This window comes from Somniosus microcephalus, chromosome 26 (assembly GCF_052327205.1).
Source record: "Somniosus microcephalus isolate GS21.2 chromosome 26, FLI_Smic_1.0, whole genome shotgun sequence".
Lineage (NCBI taxonomy): Eukaryota > Metazoa > Chordata > Chondrichthyes > Squaliformes > Somniosidae > Somniosus > Somniosus microcephalus.
In genome coordinates this window covers 41,318,743-41,340,617 of record NC_141012.1, presented here as the reverse complement: position 1 = coordinate 41,340,617, position 21,875 = coordinate 41,318,743, and the positions used below count along the sequence as shown (strand labels likewise).

At 45.2% G+C, this 21,875-nt stretch overlaps 1 protein-coding gene across 2 annotated transcripts in view; it reads left to right on the top strand.

The window, feature by feature from the left end:
• The first annotated feature begins 3,289 nt into the window (after window positions 1-3,289).
• Window positions 3,290-21,875, top strand: part of LOC147100408 (high affinity cGMP-specific 3',5'-cyclic phosphodiesterase 9A-like) — a 118,182-nt gene continuing 99,596 nt past the window's right edge. Inside the window, exon 1 of one of the 2 annotated variants that reach the window (XM_085968090.1) lies at window positions 3,290-3,626. In XM_085968090.1, the coding sequence (XP_085824216.1) occupies window positions 3,555-3,626 (72 nt within the window). In that variant the 5' untranslated portion in view covers window positions 3,290-3,554. The remainder of the gene's footprint in view (window positions 3,627-21,875) is intronic. The other variant, XM_085968089.1, reaches the window with a different exon arrangement.

Below are 21,875 nucleotides of genomic sequence, written 5' to 3'. Positions count from 1 at the left end.
TACTACTGGGACCTTCCAATTCTTGCTGCCCCTGAACACTGGCTATATAGACACCACATTCAGCACCTACCCAAGCCTAACATTTCCCACGATTCTTTAACTTCTTAGCACAGGAACTAAAGCATGAATGTGGAACAACTTATCCATCAGAGGTTTCTTGTCAGGCATTCCACCATTGGAAGGAGCCTGCAGCTTGCTGAGATTTGTAATGACTGGGCTAGCCTTGTGACATGAGTCGACTGCACCGTAGAACCCCAAAGGTGAGTTCCCTATTTCTTCCTGGCTGTCAGAGAAATCCAGGCTGCCTTGCTCCAGGGGAGATGGGAGGTCATCTCATCTCTGTGTGGTGGGGTCCTGAGCCATACGCGCCAGGAAGGTCCCAGGTTGAATCCCAAGGGCTGGATTTTACCAGCCCTGAGGAGGCGGGTTTGGAGGCAGGACTGCCGGGAAATGGCAGGAACTGGGAGCGGGTACCGACCCCGCTCCCTACCCGCCTCCATGCCATCGTCCTGGGAGGCAAGTCTCCGAGTCGTGCAGGGACCCGTTGAAGGGATTATTACTAGTCCTAGCCCCTTTAGGGCTACCCCAGATCAGGCATATTCCTCAGACATTCACTTTCAACTAAAGTATGACGTAGCCGAATCCTAAAGACACTTAATTGGGTCTAAAGGTCCGGACTATCTCTCCCTAAAGGAAAGGAACAACCTGAAGATGTTACCGTCCTCCAGATAGCACTTTTAATATGTTTAGCTAGACTGTAACGTTCCGGATATTATGAGGGTCTGGAAAACTCCCTCAGAATTCTGCAACTCTTCACCAAGGAGCGTACAGAGATTGAGTTCGCGAGTTTGATACAGAAGTACTATGTGAGACAATTCTAAAAATATAGATTTATTAAAGAACCGACATGCTATTACAGTAGGTGTTTCAATCGCAACATTAACAGTTCCAAATACAAAAAGCTTACAATTCTATTATCAGAGATCCTTATTCTCAAATCTTAACTTCGCTAGTTTTACAGTTCTTAGTTTATTCCAGGATATCCACCAAAATCAAATACAATACTGTTGATCCCCAAGACACAAAGAGTTGTAGACTTACAGAGCCTGCCTCTGAAGCCAAGAATCGCTTTGCCCCTTCAAGCGAGCCCCTATTATCCCATTTGAAAGTTCAATTTTTATACCCTTTTGCAGTGGTATTTCCTTTGAAGTTTTCTGCTGATGTAAGCTAATTATCTCTAGTCATTTTTCTGCTGACCCCTGCTATTCTTACAGTTAGATCAGCTAGTAGCATTAAGAATTATGTCTCTACCCTAGGTGTTCGAATGTAACAGCAGGTGCATTTATTTGATGTCATTCTTACCAAGGTCTTCTGTTCAATTCTTAGCCACCTCAGCTGGTTGTAACACATAATTGTGTCTCCTGTCCATAGGTGTTCTAAGTATAACGTAAAAACGATTTGACAGCAGGTGTTTCTTTTACTTGATGTCATTTTTACGAAGGTATATGTTTCTTCTTTTATGTGCCTGTTTACGAAGTGTACTTTAAAACACCTTAACAGGGTGTACCATTGTGTTCTTTCTAAGGCTGCAGACATCAGGAGCCTCCAACCTCCTGTTTCAATAAGGTTATTGATTCAGTGTCAACAACTTATCTTATCTCAGTAGCCTGAATGCTGTTCACAGCTTCTCCATTGTTGAGGCTTTTAGATTTTCAAGCCCAGTTTGTCATGTTACAAAGGCCAGAATTCTTTCATAGAATGGTGTATTTTTCTGAATATGGCTTATTCCTTCACACCATCTCCTCGAGGCGGGAAGGGGATTACAGCCAATTAACTGCTTGTTAGCAGGTAGTTAACAGGCAGTTTTATGGCTTTTCCCCATTTTACGCCTGCAATTGCGGGCTTCCCGACGGCTGCGAACCTCGCCAGGGTCAGCGAGGCGAGCAGTGGGTCTGCGGGGGTGAGAGGGGTCGAAATGTCAGCTGTAGAGGTGAGTGATGGGTGCAAGTGTGGACAGGTAAGTATGAGAGGTGAGTGTAAAGTGTTGGAAAAAGTTTCCTTACCTTTGCTTCTTTCTGCAGGCTTCAACTGTTGAGGATCCGGAGGTGCCTCATCTCAACGGCAGAGATGACAGAATGGCTGCTGCATTCTCAGATGCAGCAGCCATCTGCTTTCTGCTGAGGAGAGAGGTCTTGGTGAGCCTTTGTGCAAGGGCTCACCTTAGAACAGAGATTGTCAGTGTTAAACGCTGACAATTCATCTGTCAACATTTCTTCGACAGATGAAGTGTCATACGCTGACGTCATCTGCCACTGGCTATCCCTTAATTGACCGGTAGGGCGGGCTTAATAAGGCCAATCAAGGGAAAATGGCGTGGGTTCATCAGACATCGCTGGGGGCGAGACTAGAACCCGGAAGGCAGCAGTTCCGCCCTCAACTCGTCTCGGCTGGCAAAATCCAGCCCTTAGTGTCTGTAGAGATAATTCATAAAGGAAACAAAAGAATGAAAGACCTTACATTTATATAGCGCCTTTCGCAGTATGCCAAAGGTGCTTTACAGTCAATTAAGTACTTTTTGCCGTGTAGTCACTGTTGAAATGTAGCAAACACAGCAGCCAATTTGAGTACAGCAAGCTCCCACAAACAGCAAAGTGATAAATGGCCCACAACCTTCTGATTCGGAGGTGAGTGTGCTACACACTGACATTAACCAGGACAGCAGGGGAGCACTGCACTTGGCCTCAGCACCCTCAGCCAGGACTGCTGCTCCTGATTATTACTCAGTGACGCCTGCTGGAAAGTGGACCTGTGTGGATGGCTGGTCTCGACAGAAATGAGACTACCCGCCACAGTCAGGTGGCTTTTAATGACATTCACTGTCCAAGCTCACGCATTAAGAATGGCCACTCGGGCGGTACATCAAAGAGAGATGATGGCTCCTGTGGAACCGTACCCCAGTGAGAGTCACTTTCTGAAAGTCACGAGAGAAACAAGGAGACGGAGATAGAATAAATGATCAGAAGCGGAGCTGATCTGTGGCTCACCCCGCACCATGTCATGCCACCTCTTGTCTTTACAGAGTGGCTCTATAGCCCAACACTGCTGCTCCTTATAAAATCCAGCAACTCGGGATAAAAATAGGACAAATCACTTCAGTGAGACGGTGAGTGAAAACCCTGCTGAGAATATCCTTCTAATTCCCTGCCTAGTTTCAATCAGCTTTTTTAAAAATCACATTTTCTTAATTTGGATAGTCCCTAACGAGGCAAGTAATTAACTGTACTCGTGTGCTAGGAATTTCAAGACACTGTTAAGGGCTGCTTGTATAATCAGTTGGAATCACTTGGTTTGCCAAGGCAACGACACCCAGCTGGGGACAAACATCTTCAGATCACCCGCCTTCCAGCCTTTCTGCGTTTCAGCTGCACCTGCTTGAGTTTGCCAGACCGCAGAAGGAGCTGTGATAGTAAAGGGAACAGAGCCGGGAGTGGTTGTCCTGGTCCAGCTCCCGTGTGCAGTAACTCCTCACCTCCTTCACACCCAGCCAACAGGATATGGGATCAGCCTCCTCCACCGACTTTGGACCAAAAGTTATCTACCTGCAGAAAGACAAAAATACACTTAAGGTAATGTCTCTTTTATCGCAGTTTTCTGTTATTGTCTCCGCTCTTCTGAAAGTGGTGATTGGTGTTGAAGCACGATTTATATTAAGGTGGGATTCGTACTCAGGAGAGATTCACATTAAGTAGAGATTCAACCTGAGGCGAGATTCATACTGAGGAGAGGTTTACATTAAGGAGAGATTCAATCTGAGATGAGATTCAATCTGAGGCGAGATTCAATCTGAGGAGAGATTCATACTGAGGAGAGATTTACATTAAGGAGACATTCACTCTGAGACAAGATTCATATTGAGGCACGATTCACTCTGAGGAAAGATTCATTCTCTGGTGAGATTTACACTGAGGAGAGATTTGCACTGAGGAGAGATTTACACTGAGGAGAGATTTACACTGAGGAGAGATTTGCACTGTGGTGAGATTCACTCTGGTGAGATTCACTCTGTGGTGAGATTCACACTGAGGCATTAGTTGTGCTGAGGCGCACTTTGCATTGGTGTGTGAGCAATAAGATTATTTGATCTTTTGTTAGTTGAGACCGCAAATTGTGCATAACATTATCAGACAAATTATAACTTTGTATGACTATAACAATACATGAATTACATATATAACTTAAAAGGCAAAGGAAGAAGCTGAACTATCAACTTTAAGTAAACAGACAGTAACGTTGAGTAAATAATCAGACAGCTGAGCTCTGTTGCCTGTGCATCCTGTGCCATGTTGGAATTCCAGGATGCTTCATGTGTCCTGGACGACCACATATGCAGGAAGTGCCTCCGGCTGCTCGAGCTGAAGCTCAGGGTTTCTGAAATCAGGGAGTAGCTGGAGTCATTGCAGGGCATCCGGGAGGCTGATAATTTCCTGGATCGCATGTTCCAAGAGTAAGTGGGTGACCATCCAGCATGATAATAAGAAGCAGGCAGGTCAGGAATCCTCTGGGAGCATGGCCCTCACAAACCAGGTTTCAGTGCTCAATATCAGTGAGGGTGAAGACACCTCGGGGATTGCAGTCTAGAGCAAATCCGAGGCACAGCAAAGTGTGGAAATGCAGTTTTCATAGAGCCAGGGGGATAAACAGGTGTTTCTGCAACTACCGATGTGAATCTCGCATGATGTGTTGCCTCCCTGGTGCCAGGGTAAAGGGTGTCACGGAACAGGTGCAGAACATTCTGCGGGGCAAAGGGGAATGGCCAGAAGTTGTGGTCCATGTTGGAGCCATGACATAGTAAAGGAAAGTGTTGAGGTCCTACAGACAAAGTTTCAGTAGCCAGGGAGGAGTATAAAGAGCAGGACCTCAAAGTTGGTAATCTCTGGATTATTCCGAGCATCATGTGCTAGTGAGTATAGAAACAGCAAGATAAAGCAGGTTAATGCATGGCTGGCAAAATGGTGCAGAAGGGAGGGCTTCAGATTCCTGGGGCATTGGGACCAGTTCTGGGGCAGGAGGGACCTGTACAAGATGCACAGATTGCACCTGAACAGGGCTGAGAGACCCAGGACCAATGTCCGCAAGGGGAGGTTAACTAGTGCTGTGGGGCGAGGGTTTAAACTAATTTGGCAGGGGGAGGGGAACCAGGATGAAGCATCAGAGGAGAGTAACAAGATGCACAGAGGACTGTGAGAGATGGACAGCATTAGAATAAAGAATCGTCCAGAAGAAGGAGGGATCAGACAGAGGAGAAATGCAAAGCAGACTAAGGTGGGTTTGGAGTGCATGTGCATAAATGCACGGAGCATGACACATACGATTGGTGAGCTGCAGACCCAAGTTGCCACATCGGGTTATGATATAGTGGCAATAATGGAGACCTAGCTCAAACAAGGGTAGGATTGGGAACTTAATATTGATCAAAGATACTCTTACAGCCCTGGAAAGGGATGATGTGCCTGAAGGTTCAAAGACAGAATCTATTTGGTTAGAGTTAAGGAGCAGAAGAGGAGCTGTTACGCTGCTGGGTATCTACTATAGGCCACCAAATCATGGGAAGGAGATAGAGGAACAAATCTGCAGGCAAAGTTCAGAAAGATTTAAAAACAATAGAGTAACAAGAGACTTTGGGTGAAAAGTTCAGTTGTTTGCGCCTCCCGTTAGCACCTTAAGAGGGCGCCAAGTGGGGCGCAAAGCAACTAGTGCCCGGGCGCAGTGATGTTTGCGCCGCTCGCGAAATTAACTAGACATTTTGCGGCGGCGCTAAACACTACCGCCACGATCTCCTGCGCCCGCAGATCGTGACGTCAGTCGAGTGCGCAACGCCCTGTTAGCGCCCTGGACCGGAAATTGAGTGGCGCCCCTGATGTGCCAAATAACTGCCCAAATCCGAAGTTAAAGCTTAAGACTGAAGCCTTTTATTAAATAAGAATCATGGCAGAGTTAACAGAGTCCATCATCGACCGAGCCCTTGGTAGAACATACCAGAAGAGGGGCGGGGCCAGGGAGGAGCATTAGTGGTTCCCCCTGGTGGAACATTCCAGACATTACAAGTGCAAGTACAAATATCAGAACACAGTTATTTCATCACATTCACCCCCTGCTATAGATTCAGTCTGTCAGGTGGTCTGATAATCCTCTGGGAATGACGTAACTCTTGCTGAGGCTCCTCCCGGAGTACTAACTCTGGTTCATTCGAATTCCCAGAATCATCAGTATTTTCCACACTGAGGGTTTGTGTCTCTGAAGGCCCAATACCACGATTGAAAACTCTACTCTCAGAGTCGAACTCTTTTCGAGCTCCAGCAGGTGCAAGATCTTTAATAGAGACCATATCCTCTCGCCCATCCGAATATTGAATATACGCATACTGGGGATTAGCATGGAGGAGTTGTACTTCCTCCACCAGTGGATCAGTCTTGTGGCCTCTCACATGTCTGCGCAACAGCACAGGGCCCGTGGTTGTCAACCATGTGGGTAACGATACTCCATTAGTAGCTTTTCTTGGAAAACTAAACATCCTTTCATGAGGGGTGGCATTCGTCGCTGTACACAAAAGAGACCTTATGGAATGCAGCACGTCTGGCAGGGCATCCTGCCAGCGAGAGGTCGGCAGGCCTCATGACTTCAGAGACAGTACGATAGCCTTCCACACTGTCGCATTTTCTTTCTCGACCTGCCCATTACCACGAGGGTTATAGCTGGTAGTTCTACTCGTTGCAATCCCCTTCGATAGCAAAAACTGTCGTAATTCTTCGCTCATAAAGGAAGAACCCCTATCACTATGTATATAGTTAGGCATGCCAAACAAGGAAAACAGTTGGCAGAGGCATTTAATTACAACAGCACTAGTCACATCTGTAATGATATCAGCAAATAGAGATAGTGTTTGCCTGTTCGATTATGATGCCTTAATTGCATGTATTGATTGCTTGTGCCTGACCAGCAGAGGGCATGTGACCGAGAGAAGCAAGGCAGTTAGTTTGGTTTCAGTTTCGTTCTAGATGCATCACAAGCTTGTTGTCTCCTGTAAATGCTGTATAAAGAGTTGAACAGACTTTAGATTAAAACTCATTTTCTTTCATAAATGTCTCATCATTGAACCCACAAAGAAATCAATACATGGTGTCAGAAGTGGCTGAAAGAGATGAAGAGAAAAAATCTGCAGTTAAATCAGCTCTCCACAGATTAGCAAGCCAAAAGAGAACATCGTTACTTACCATTAGAGAATAGCTAACGAAGTGAAAAATGGAAGGTTTACTCCCACCGGCAATGCTTCAGTTGACAGGTAATGTGGCTGAAAATTGGAGGAGGTTCAAACAACGTGTGGGGTTGTATTTATCAGCAATCGGAGCTGACGAGAAAAGTAATAATAAGAAATCGTCAGTGTTCTTACATGTCGTGGGTGATGAAGCGCTGGAGGTGTATAATAATTTCACATTCGCTGCTGATGGAGACAAAATGAAGTTAGATAAAATAATGGAACAGTTTGAGGCCTACTGCATACCTAAACGTAACGTGACGTTTGAGAGGCACAGATTTTTCACATGTGTACAGAAAACGGGTGAGACTATTGATCAGTATGTGACTGAACTGAGAAACAGAAGCAAATCGTGTGAATTTGGGGGACTGACAGACTCGCTGATAAAAGACAGACTGGTGTGTGGTATTCCAGATAAAGGTCTAAGGGAAAGACTGCTAAGAGAGCAAGATCTAGACCTGGGAAAAGCCATAGCACTGTGGACAGTAGCTGCAACGTGGATGCAGTGAGTAAGAACGGACACAAACCGTTTAACAAAAAGAGCGCCAATGTGAAAAAAGAGGCGTGGCCAGCGAACGAAAATGAAAGGGACAATCGAAAGTCATGTAGTCGATGCGGTACACAGCACCCACCAAGAAAGTGTCCAGCATATGGTAAAACATGCAATAGTTGCAACAAGAACAACCATTATGCCCGTTGCTGTAAGAACCAAATGCAACAAAGCAAGGTCCATGCAGTAGATGAAAGCGACATAGAGGAGTTCTATGTAGGTGTTGTGTCTGAAAACAAAAAAGAAGAAAGAGACTGGATGTTGACACTAAAAGTGAATGACATACACATTCCATTTAAATTGGATACTGGAGCACAAGTTAATGTGATATCAGAGACTGATTTTAAGAAAATTAGACCTAGACCAAAGATACATGGAATCAAAGTGAAAGTGACAGGATACTCAGGTACTGAAATACCAGTGAAAGGAAGATGCATTGTCAAAGTGACACACAAGGACAGAGAGCACACGTTAGCATTAATCATGGTGCCAAAGGAGGTGCAAGCCATACTAGGTTTAAAAGCCTGTGAGAGACTGAACCTGGTAAAGAGAGTCCTCGTTGTGGAAAGCGAAGGAGAGACAGTCTATGATGAACTCATGAAAGAGTACAAAGACCTATTTAAGGGTCTAGGCTGCATTCCAGGAGAACACACGATCAGAGTAGATAAAAGTATGACACCGGTCATACATCCATGCAGAAAAGATCCGTTTGCTCTTCAAAAGCAACTGAAGGCAGAGTTGGACAGGATGGAAAGCCTGAACATGATTCAGAAGATAGATGAGCCAACTGAGTGGGTGAGTTCCCTCGTCGTAGTGGACAAAAAGAATGGAAAGCTCAGAATTTGCCTGGATCCAAGAGACCTAAACAGAGCAATAAAGAGAGAGCACTTCAAGCTTCCTACACGTGAGGAAATCATGGCACAGTTTGCAAATGCAAAATATTTCAGCAAGTTAGATGCATCATCAGGATTTTGGCAGATGAAGCTGGACGAAGCAAGTTCAAGACTGTGCACGTTCAACAGTCCATTTGGCAGATACAGATTCCTAAGGTTACCATTTGGCATTGCCTCAGCTCCTGAAGTGTATCACAAAACAATCCATATGATCTATGAGCACCTGGAGGGAGTTGATACATCAATGGATGACATCATAGTATGGGGGACCACGAGAACTGAGCATGACGAGAGACTGAAAAAAGTGCTGGAAGCAACAAGGAAAACAAACCTGAAGCTGAATAGAGAGAAATGCCAGCTCGGGGTGACAGAACTGACATTCGTGGGAGATATCCTTAGCAGTGAGGGCATCAGACCAGATCCCAGAAAGGTGTCCGCCATTGAGAATATGCCAAGGCCACAATGCAAAAAGGACGTGCAGAGGTTTAATGGAATGATCAACTACATGGGTAAATTCATATCCAACCTCTCAGAAAAGATGGCGCCACTGAGAAGACTAACTGAAAAGAACATAGAATGGGAATGGAATCATGAGCATGAGAAGTCATGGAGCGATCTAAAGAAACTGCTCACAGAGGAACCAGTTCTGAGGTTTTATGACCCAGCGAGACCCATCAAGATATCATCAGATGCATCACAGAGTGGGCTCGGTGCCGTTCTTCTGCAACAATATGACTACTGGCAACCTATTGCATATGCATCGTGCTCAATGACAGACGCGGAGACGCGATATGCTCAAATAGAAAAGGAGCTGCTCAGCATCACATACGCCTGTGAAAGATTTCACCAGTTTGTGGCAGGACAAGCAATCAGTGTAGAGACTGACCATAAGCCCTTGATTGCATTGTTCCAAAAGCCACTAAATAGCTGTCTGCTTAGAATACAAAGAATGATGATCAGGCTGCAACGCTATACACTGAATGTTGCGTACACACCGGGTAAGCTGATGTATACAGCAGACACGTTGTCCAGAGCTGTTGACCCAAGTGAGCCCGCAAACACCACAATGGATGAAAAAGTGAACGCCTACGTGGACATGATCATAAGTGCACTGCCCATAGCAGATGCAAAAATGTAGCTCATAAAGACTGAGACAAACAAAGATGAAACAATGAGACGACTGAGGAAAAGCATCTTGGATGGATGGCCCAACATGAAGCAAGACTGCTCACCTGACATGGCAGAGTACTGGAACTGCAGGGCGGAACTATCAGTGGTCGAAGACATCACCTACAAAGGAAGTAAAATAGTTATCCCAAAGAGTCTGAGAAAAGAGATGTTAAAAAAGATCCATGGAGGACATCTGGGAATCGAAAAGTGTAAGAAAAGAGCACGAGAGGTGATGTACTGGCCACGAATCAACCAAGATGTGACAAATGAGGTGTCAAACTGCACAATATGCCTGAAATATCGAGCAAGCAATCCGGTAGAACCACTAAAGCCATACCCAGCGCCAGACAGACCTTACCAGAAGGTAGGCGCTGACCTATTCGTATGTCAAGGGAAGGACTATCTTGTAGTCACAGACTATTACTCCCTGTATCCAGAGGTTTGTAGACTGTACACCACCACTGCAGATGCTGTGATAACATGTATGAAAGCCATATTCTCCAGACATGGCGTGGCAAGCGAGGTCTTCACAGACAACGGACCCCAGTTTTACAATGCAAGTTTCCGACACTTTGCCAAAGAGTGGGACTTTGTCCACACAACGTCAAGTCCTCACTTTCCACAGTCCAATGGTCTAGTGGAAAAATCGGTCCAGACTGTGAAAAGACTGATGTACAAGGCAAAAGACAGTGGAACTGACTTCTACCAGAGCATGCTTGTATACCGCACAATGCCGCTCGAGTGTGGTATGTCACCAGCCCAACTCCTGATGGGACGTCGGCTAAGGTCAAACCTACCCATCCCGGAGAACCTCCTGAAAACAAAAGAGGGGGAGAAAGTGAGGAAGTTCAAAGAGCAACAGAAAGAAAAGCAAAAGTACTACTATGACAGAGGAACACAAAACCTACCTGAACTCCACACTGGTGACCAAGTAAGGTTCAAAGACAAAACAAACACATGGACTCAGAAGGGAACTGTCCTGAGTGAAGTTCAACCAAGATCATACACCATTCAGACAGATGAGGGTGCTGTTCTGAGAAGAAATCATCAAGATCTTCTCATGGGACCAGCCACAGCAGGTCAAGAGACTGATACTGTTGAACAACCTGATCACACAGCTGAGAACCAATCATCTGAGGCAACAACTCAGATTCAAGGACAATCAATCAGAAAATCCTCAAGACACGTGAAGCCTCCTGAGAGACTCATTGAGCAAATTTAAGGACTATTGTTATAGAAGGAAGTAATGTTATCTTATTCTTTCTTCAAGTTCTAGTGTATTGACATATTTCATGTGAACACACAAAGCAAGGTTAAAAAACCTTGATCATGATAATGATAATGTAAGTTCATTAAGTGTTACAGTTAAAATGCAGATTAATACAAAGAAAACATGTTGTTAGTTAAAAGTAAAATACTTTTGTTTTAAGAAAAGGAGATGTAATGATATCAGCAAATAGAGATAGTATTTGCCTGTTCGATTATGATGCCTTAATTGCATGTATTGATTGCTTGTGCCTGACCAGCAGAGGGCATGTGACCGAGAGAAGCAAGGCAGTTAGTTTGGTTTCAGTTTCGTTCTAGATGCATCACAAGCTTGTTGTCTCCTGTAAATGCTGTATAAAGAGTTGAACAGACTTTAGATTAAAACTCATTCTCTTTCATAAATGTCTCATCATTGAACCCACAAAGAAATCAATACAACATCCGGACAGGGGATAACAAAAGGGAACCGAGAGTACTCGTCTATAATATTAAGAAAATAGACATTACGGTCGCTAGATGGAAGGGGACCTTTAAAATCGAGACTCAAACGCTCAAATGGTCGAGTTGCTTTAATAAGATGAGCTGGCTCGGACGGCTTATAGAAGCGGGGTTTGCATTCAGCACAAACATGACAGGTTCTGGTCATTGTCCGGACCTCCTCAATAGAGTAGGGTAGATTGTGGGACTTAATGAAGTGGTTCATTCTGGTAACCCCAGGGTGGCAGAGTGCATCGTGGAGACTTTGAAGCTTATCTGTACCTAGACTAGCACATACTCCTCGTGACAAAGCATCCGATGGCTCATTAAATACTCCAGGCCTGTACTGAATATCATAGTCATATGTTGACAGTTCTCATAGAGTCATAGAGTCATAGAGTCATAGAGTAATACAGCACGGATAGAGGCCCTTCGGCCCATCGTGTCCGCGCCGGCCATCAAGCCCTGCCTAATCTAATCCCATATCCCAGCCTTTGGCCCGTAGCCTTGTATGCTATGGCATTTCAAGTGCACATCCAAATGCTTCTTAAATGTTGTGAGGGTTTCTGCCTCCACAACCCTTTCAGGCAGTGAGTTCCAGACTCCAACCACCCTCTGGGTGAAAAAGTTCTTTCTCAAATCCCCTCTAAACCTCCCGCCCTTTACCTTGAATCTATGCCCCCTAGTTATTGACCCCTCTACTAAGGGAAAAAGCTCCTCAGCATCCATCCTATCTATGCCCCTCATAATTTTGTACACCTCAATCATGTCCCCCCTCAGCCTCCTCTGCTCCAAGGAAAACAAACCCAATCTGCCCAGTCTCTCTTCATAGCTGAAGCGCTCCAGCCCTGGTAACATCCTGGTGAACCTCCTCTGCACCCTCTCTAACGCGATCACATCCTTCCTGTAGTGTGGCGACCAGAACTGCACACAGTATTCCAGCTGTGGCCTAACCAGTGTTTTATACAGCTCCATCATAACCTCCTTGCTCTTATATTCAATGCCTCGGCTAATGAAGGCAAGTATCCCATATGCCTTTTTTACCACCTTATCCACCTGTTCCGCCGCCTTCAGGGATCTGTGTACTTGCACACCCAGATCCCTCTGACCCTCCGTCTTGCCTAGGGTCTTTCCATTCATTGTGTATTCCTTTGCCTTGTTAGTCCCCCCAAAGTGCATCACCTCGCACTTTTCCGGGTTAAATTCCATTTGCCACTGTTCCGCCCATCTGACCAACCCATCTATATCGTCCTGCAGACTGAGGCTACCCTCCTCGCTATTTACCACCCTACCAATTTTTGTATCATCCGCGAACTTACTGATCATACCCTTTACATTCATATCCAAGTCATTAATGTAGACCACAAACAGCAAGGGACCCAGCACCGATCCCTGTGGTACCCCACTGGCCACAGGCTTCCAGTCACAAAAACAACCTTCGACCATCACCCTCTGCCTTCTGCCACTAAGCCAGTTTTGTATCCAATGTGCCAAGGCACCCTGGATTCCATGGGCTCTTACCTTCTTGACCAGTCTCCTGTGCGGGACTTTATCGAAGGCCTTACTGAAATCCATGTATACCACATCCACTGCGTTACCCTCATCCACACACCTAGTCACCCCCTCAAAAAATTCAATCAAATTAGTCAGACATGATCTTCCCTTGACAAAGCCATGTTGACTATCCCTGATTAATCCTTGCCTCTCCAAGTGGAGACAAATTTTGTCCCTCAGGATTTTTTCCAATAATTTTCCTACCACTGATGTTAGGCTCACTGGCCTGTAGTTCCCCGGTTTTTCCCTACTACCCTTCTTGAATAATGGTACTACATTAGCGGTTCTCCAGTCCTCTGGCACATCCCCTGTGGCCAGAGAGGTCCTGAATATATGTGTTAGAGCCCCTGCAATCTCCTCCTTTGCCTCACACAGCAGCCTGGGATACATTTCATCCGGACCTGGGGATTTATCCATTTTTAGGCCAGCTAAAACCCCCAATACCTCCTCCCTCTCGATGTTAATATGTTCGAGCATATCACAGTCCCCCCGCCCTATTTCTATGTCTACATCGTCCTTCTCCATAGTGAAAACAGATGCAAAAAATTCATTTAGAACCCCTCCTACATCTTCCGGCTCCACACACAGATTGCCACTTTTGTCCCTAATGGGCCCTATTTTTTCCCCCTAGTTATCCTCTTACCCTTAATATACTTATAAAACATCTTCGGATTTTCCTTTATTTTGCTCGCCAGTGTTATTTCATGGCCCCTCCTTGATCTCCTAATTTCTATTCGCCATCTTAAAATCTTATCATTTTTGATCTTGCCTCTCTGCTTAGTGTTGAACATAAAGGCCACAGATCGCTGGTCAGTAATGAGCGTAAAACGTTGGCCAGCGAGATAATGTCTCCAATACCTGACTGCTTCAATAATTGCCTGTGCCTCCTTTTCCACTGAAGAATATCGAACTTCTGGTCCTTGCAATGTATGAGAGAAGAAGGCTACTGGTCTACCAGCTTGGTTAAGAGTTGCTGCCAACGCAAAATCAGATGCATCACTTTCCACTTGAAATGGGATCTTCTCATCCACGGCACATACCACTGCCTTCTCAATGTCCCGTTTGATATTAAGGAAAGCCTCCTGAGCTTCCGCCGATAGCGGAAAAGACGTCGACTTAATAAGAGGTCGGACTTTATCTGAGTAGCTAGCCACCCACTGGGCATAGTACGAGAAGAATCCCAGACACCTTCTTAAGGCTTTTACAGTGTGAGGTAAAGGTAATTCCTTAAGTGGGCGTAATCTTTCAGGGTCTGGCCCGATTACCCCATTCTCCACAACGCAACCAAGAATACACAAACGTGTAGTATTGAAGGTACACTTGTTTTCGTTGTAGGTCAGGTTTAACCTCTTTGCAGTCTCTAGGAACTTCGCGAGATTTTGATCATGCTCCCGTTGGTCACGCCCACAGATGGTAACATTGTCCAGGTACGGGAATGTTGCTTCCAACGCGTATTCATCCACCATACGATCCATCTCCCGTTGGAAGACGGATACCCCATTCGTCACTCCAAAGGGCACCCGAAGGACTTGGAACAGGCGCCCATTAGCTTCGAAGGCCGTATAAGGTCGGTCTTCTATTTTGATGGGGAGTTGATGGTAGGCAGACTTTAAATCAATGGTGGAGAACACGCGGTACTGAGCTATCTGGTTCACCATCTCAGAAATACGAGGCAAAGGATAGGCGTCTAATTGGGTATACAAGTTTATAGTCTGGCTATAATCGACCACAAGTCTTTTCTTCTCATTAGTTTTAACCACCACCACCTGGGCATGCCACGGGCTACCACTGTGTTCGATGATTCCCTCCCATTGAAGCCTTTCCACTTCCTCTTTTATAAATGTTTTATCTTCTGAACTATACCGTCGACTCTTAGTCGCTATAGGTCTACAATTAGGAGCAAGGTTCACAAACAAAGAAGGCGGGCTTACGTTTAAAGTAGAAAGGCCGCAGACTGTGAGCGGAGGCTGGGATCCACCATACTTAAGGGTAACGCTCTCCTGCTGACACTGGAAGTCCAAGCCTAATATTAAGTTCACACACAACTGAGGTAATATGAGGAGTTTAAAGTCCTTATACTCCGTATCCTTAACGGTCAATGTGACTTTACAATATCCAGTTACCTCCGAAGTAAGGGATTTGGACGCCATCACAATTTCACTTCGAGTAGGATACACCTTCAATGAACAGGAGTTAACAAGGTTGGGGTGTATAAAACTTTCAGTACTGCCACAGTCTATCAAACACCCAGTAGGACGACCATTAATCTTAATGTCCATCATAGATTTTGACAAGGAACACGGTATGGTCTGGTCAACCATAGCCGAGGCTAGAGTAAAACGATAGGCGGCAGCAGAGAAGACCTCGGGTACAGGATTACCCTTACACACTTTACTAAAATGTCCCCGTTTCTTACATTTAAAACAGGTAGCCTCTCTGGCTGGGCAACTTTGCCTGGGGTGTTTAGTTTGGCCACAAAAATAACACTTAGACCCATGGGGCACAGCCGCAACAATAGGATTAAGTGGGGGCTCCATTGGTGTTATGGATGCCTCCATACTCGGAACACACGAGGCTGAGAGAGATGCATGGGCTGATGCATACACTTCTGAATTCTTCTGGGCTACATCTAACGATCGAGCAGCAGCGACAACCGTTTTTAAAACTAACGAGTCGTTCTCGAGGAGTCTCTGTCTAATATAATTAGATCAGAGGCCAGATATGAAAGAATCGCGGATGGCTTCTTCCTGATACACTATGGCAGAGACAGCCTTGTAGTTGCAACCCTTAGCCAAAGCCTTAAGGTCCTGCAGGAAATCGTCCAGACATTCCTCGGGTAATTGCCTGCGAGTAGACAGGAGATACCTGGCGTATACTTCGTTAACCGACTTAAGGTACTGGGCTTTAAGAGCTGCGAAAGCCTCTTCATATGTAGTAATATCTTCAATTATAGAGTAAGTTTGATGACTTACCAAGTTGGTTAGAAGACCCAACTTGTTAACCGTCGGATCGGTCGATGATGCGATGAAGTGTTCAAAACATCGGAGCCAATGCGTAAATTTCTTCGACGCATCTGCCGAATGGGGATCGATATCCAGACGCTCTGGTTTCAAAAATCGATCCATCTTCCAAAAGTTGTTATTTAATAAAATTGATGTGCCAAATAACTGCCCGAATCCAAAGTTAAAGCTTAAGACTGAAGCCTTTTGTTAAATAAGAATCAAGGCAGAGTTAACAGAGTCCATCATCGACCGAGCCCTTGGTAGAACATACCAGAAGAGGGGCGGGGCCAGGGAGGAGCATTAGTGGTTCCCCCTGGTGGAACATTCCAGACATTACAAGTGCACGTACAAATATCAGAACACAGTTATTTCATCACAGCCCCCTGCCTTACCGCCTGCCGCTAGCAACGACAGGTTGAGGGGAGCATTATGCTGTCAGAAAGGGACTAGGGGAGCGCTATTTAAAGGCGACCACTTCCTGCCTTTTTTTGTCGGTGACATTTTTGCACCACGCATTCTGAGAGAGAGACTTCTGGAGAGATTCAACGCTGTGTGAAGGAGTTCTGGGTACTGAGCAGCACTTTGCAGGTTGCTTTTGATTTGCCCTTCCTTGTATCGATTTAGAAGAGACTGTGGGGGCTGCACTCTGAGCTCTTTCCCTGGTTCTCTCCATTGTTCTTTCCAGCAGATTTGATGTACAGGTCTCTCCAGGCTGAGATTCAGGCCGAGATTCAAGGCTGCAATGAGTAGGTTGTGGATGGAGAGCAAGATCAACCCTCCCCTTTAAGATAAAAACAGAAAATGCAGGAGAAACTCAGCAGGTCAAGCAGCATCTGTGAAGAGAGAAACAGAGTTAATGTTTCAGGTCGATGACCATTCGTCAGAACTCCCCTTTAAGAATTGGACGGTGCCAGTGTGTCTGTGTTCCATTGCTGACTGACATCACATGAGCTTTGCCGGCGCTGTGAGATAGTGCCTCAGCCTTAGCGCCTTAAGAGAGGTGTGTAGCGCCTGATTTAGCGCGCCAATCACCTCCAGGGGCGATAGAGGCGAATTTTGCAGTCGGGGGCGATAATTAGCGCCGGGCGCTAAACTAGCCAATATTAGCGCCTCAAAATGGGCGATACCAAATTTTCCCCCCTTTAATTATTCTGATATAGACTGGGGAGAAAACAATGTAAAGGGCAAGAAGGGAGAGGAATTCCTGAAATATGTACAGGAGGACTTTCTTGATCAGTATGTTTCTAGCCCAACAAGAAGGAGGCAGTGTTGGATTTAGTTCTGGGGAATGAAGTGTTGCAAATGGAGCATGTTTCAGTGGGAGAGCATTTGGGAAAGAGTGATCACAATATTGTTAGGTTTAGAGTGGTTATGGAAAAGGACAAGGAAAAATTAAAGGTAAAGATACAAAACTGGATGAGAGCTAATTTCTGCGAGTTGAAAAGGGATCTGGCTCTGGTGGATTGGAAACAATGATTGTCAGGTAAAGCAGTAAATGATCAATGTGAGGTCTTCAAGGAGGAGATAGTTCAGGGACAGACTAAACATATTCCTGATGGATTTTTGGACTTTTCAATACCAGTCTTAAGGAAACTAATGGATTGACTAAAACCCTGGATTAATTACCTGCTAAAGGAGCTGAGTTTGGTTAAAAGAATTGCTCACCCGACTGTTCAAGAAGGCATGCTGGGAAGGTTGACCAAACTGCAGACTGTTTGCTACAGATAAGGAGGCCTTGAGAGACTGTGGGAAACTGTCATAAACATCAGGTGCTGTTTGGTAGCATCAGTCTGTGTTACCATGGGAGGGAGAAAGGGGAAAGTTACTGAAAAGCTTGTTTTTATCAGCAAAAATGGTATAAGAGCAACCATTCTAAAGTGAAAGACGAGAGAGTTTACGAGACGGTCCACGAGTCAGACCAGACCAGAAGAACACCATGCAGGATGTCGTTGGACTATTAACTTCTCAGTCTCCCGAAGCAGTAGAATTGGCCATTCTGAGTTTTGAGTTGCACTTAAAGGTTGTATGAGTCTCTATCTGTAAAACTTGTTATAATAAAACCAATTAGAAAAAAATGTTTAAAGTCTTGGTTGATCTGACTTCTTATTACCCTAAGGAGTAAAGAGAGTTTCTGTAAAAACCCAACAGATGATGGCGCCTGAACAGGGACCAGAGCTTTAAGATCAACCAAGAGTTTAGTTGGATTGAGTGACATTAGGACCTGGTTGGTGAGTGCAACTAAAGTAGGAGGTTAAGTAAAGCTGGGGGAGCTTTTCACGGTTTTGGAAACTGAGGAACAGTAGATAAGTTCAGAGAACATGGGAACAGGAGTAGGCCATTCAGTCCCTTGAGCCTGTTCCGCCATTCAATGAGATCATGGCCGACTGCGATCTAACACCATATACCCGCCTTTGGCCCATATCCCTTAATACTTTTGGCTAACAAAAAAGCTATCAATCTCCGATTTAAAATGAACAATTACATAGGGTATACAGCACAAAAAAAGGCCATTTGGCCCAACCAGTCCATGCCGGCGTTTATGCTCCACTCGAGCCTCCTCTAGTCTTTCCTCATCTAACTCTATCAGCATAACCCTCTATTCCCTTCTCCCTCATATGCTTGTCTAACCTCTCCTTAAATGCATCTATACTATTCGCTTCAACCACTCCCTGTGGTAGCGAGTTCCACATTCTCACCACTCTTTGGGTAAAGAAGTTTCTTCTGAATTCCCTATTGGATTTCTTGGTGACTATCTTATATTGATGGCCTCTAGTTATGCTCTTCCCAACAAGTGGAAACATTCTCTCTCTATCCACTTGTTACATAGTTATGTTGGGACTACATTGTACAAGTGTACTAACACTCAAATCAAGTGTAGCAGCACTACGATGCTGGGAAAGTAGTGCGCAGGTGCCGCACACCAGTTGGAAAATATCACCCCGCACCATGCGGCAGGCAGCCATTACAACACAAATAAAACAGTAGTTATAATTACAAACTACCGAGTCCAGAGTCGTCTTTACAAAGCACTAGAAGCACTAGAAGACATAACATGGTGGCAGCGGTATAAGTGAGTAAAACTTACGCAAATAAAAACGATATCAGATTGAAGAAAGAAAATTAAAAGTAAACTCTGCAGCGTTGTAACCGCGAATCGTACGGGCAGCTAAAATGGCGGCGTCCAATGCACTGACCGCGAATATGCGCCCCATCATGAACTGGGAAGCCGATGATATCGTGGAAGCTTTCCGGAAATTTAAGCAAAAATGCGAGCTTACATTTAAAAGTTTCCTGAAAGGCTCCTCCGACGAGGAAAAAATCAGCTACATTCTACTGTGGGCAGGAGAAAAAGGCTTAGATCTCTATAACAGCTGGAGTTTATCCGAAGAGGATAAAACGAACCCTACGGAGATTTATGAAAAGTTCAGTAACCATCTCGAGCCCAAATCAAACCATTGCATACACAGGTATAAATTCCAAAGCTTAAGACAGGAACCTGGTGAAACGGCTGACAATTTCCTGACGAGATTAAAAAATGAAGCCAGCAAATGCAAGTTTACGGAACTAGAAGAAAGGCTGGTAGACCAATTAATATGGGGATCAGCACATACAGAAGTGCAAAAAGAACTAATAGGAAAAGAAAAGCTCGGAATATCAGAAGCCATAGATACAGCGAGGGCTCACGAAGCCACAAAACAACAGATGAAAACGCTGAATACTCATACGGCTGATGTGCGGATAACTCCCGAAACGGATCACAGAATAGATGCAGTGCGTGAAAAGCACAGCACACAAAAACAAGTATATGACAGCGGGAAGAATACGTGTAGAAACTGCGGAAGACAACACGACTACACAGACAGAAGAAAATGCCCAGCGTATGGAACAAGCTGCAACACGTGTGGTAAAGCAAACCACTGGCAAAAGATGTGCAGAGCTAAAAGAGAGGGGCTACACACCAAAAGCAGAGGTGGGCAGCAGAACCAACAAAAGAAAAACAAAATCCATACCATGGGCGAGCAAGATGACGAAGACTGCGGGTACAACAAAGCTCTGAGCATTGAAACCATAAAGGTTCTCTTACACGAAACGTCCAGAGCGGAAAGCACCCCAAAGAAAGAATGGCACAGTGTCCCAGAATTTTGCAACCCTATGGCACACTATCATCCAGATTAAAAAGAGGATCGAAGGACAGCTCACAACCGTCAATCTAAAAGTAAAGTTGGACACAGGAGCTCAGAGCAACATCCTTCCACTGAGGCTATACCGGAGGATCTTCCCCGAAAACTTGGGCGAAGGTAGATACCCGAAAAGAGGATGTTTAAAAGCAAACAACATCACGCTGACAGCGTATGGGGGGAGCGAGATCAGACAACTCGGAACAACCTATATAAAAGGAACACACAAAAGCAGAAACATCAACTGCATGTTCTATGTGACCGACTCCGAGGGACCGGCGATCCTGGGATTAAACAGCAGCGAGAAGCTGGGGTTAATCTCAGTAAACCACGAACTAACAAAAACATCACTGAAAGTCGACAGCAACACCCCACTGGAGAATTGTCCACAAATCATGGACACGAAACATTTGATGGACATGTATCCAGAATGTTTTGATGACACTGTAGGATGCTTCGGTGAGTTCAAGTACCATATAACAATAGATCCAGAGGTAAAACCCATCATCCACGCGCCAAGAAAAATACCCATCGAGCTAAAAGAAAAATTATACACCGAACTAAAAGAAATGGAAGAGAAAGAAATAATCGCAAAGGTCACTGAACTCACAGACTGGGTAAACTCGATTGTGGTACGGGAAAAGCCGAACGGGCGGCTCAGAATCTGTCTGGACCCCAAAGACTTAAACCAGGCAATAAAGCGGGACCACTACCCCACACCAACATTAGAAGAAATCACACCAGCACTGGCAGGAGCCAAAGTCTTCTCCAAACTGGATGCCAGAAACGGCTACTGGAACGTAAAACTGGACAAAGAATCAACTAACCTGACGACTTTTAATACACCATTGGGGCGTTATAAATTCCTGCGGCTGCCATTCGGGTTGAAAGTCAGCCAAGACATCTTCCAACAAAAGATCGATGAAACATACAAAGGCTGTGAAGGAGCCATTGGAATCGCTGATGACATCCAAGTTTACGGATCAAATGAAAGAGACCACGACGTGCACTTGCACGAGGCCATGGAGCGCACCAGAACGGCTGGCATCAAGCTGAACGCCGAGAAGTGCATCGTTAAAAGTACGAAATGCAAATTTTTTGGCATGATCTACACACCGGAGGGTGTCAAGCCTAATCCCGAAAAGGTCGAGGCGATAGCAGAGGTGAAACCTCCAAACGACAAGAAGGAGCTGAGAAGCTACCTCGGCTTGGTCCAGTATATGAGCTCTTTCATCCCGAACATGTCAGACTACACAGCGAACCTAAGAGAATTACTAAAAGAAGACACCGAATACCAATGGTCAGAATCCCATGAGAGGAACTTCAAACACCTAAAGGAATTATTATGTAAAGAAACCAGCCTGTCTTATTACGATAGAAAAAAACCTGTCACCCTACAGGTAGATGCCTCTACCAGGGGGCTAGGGGCAGCCCTCGTGCAGGAAGGAAAACCAATAGCTTTCGCATCGAAGG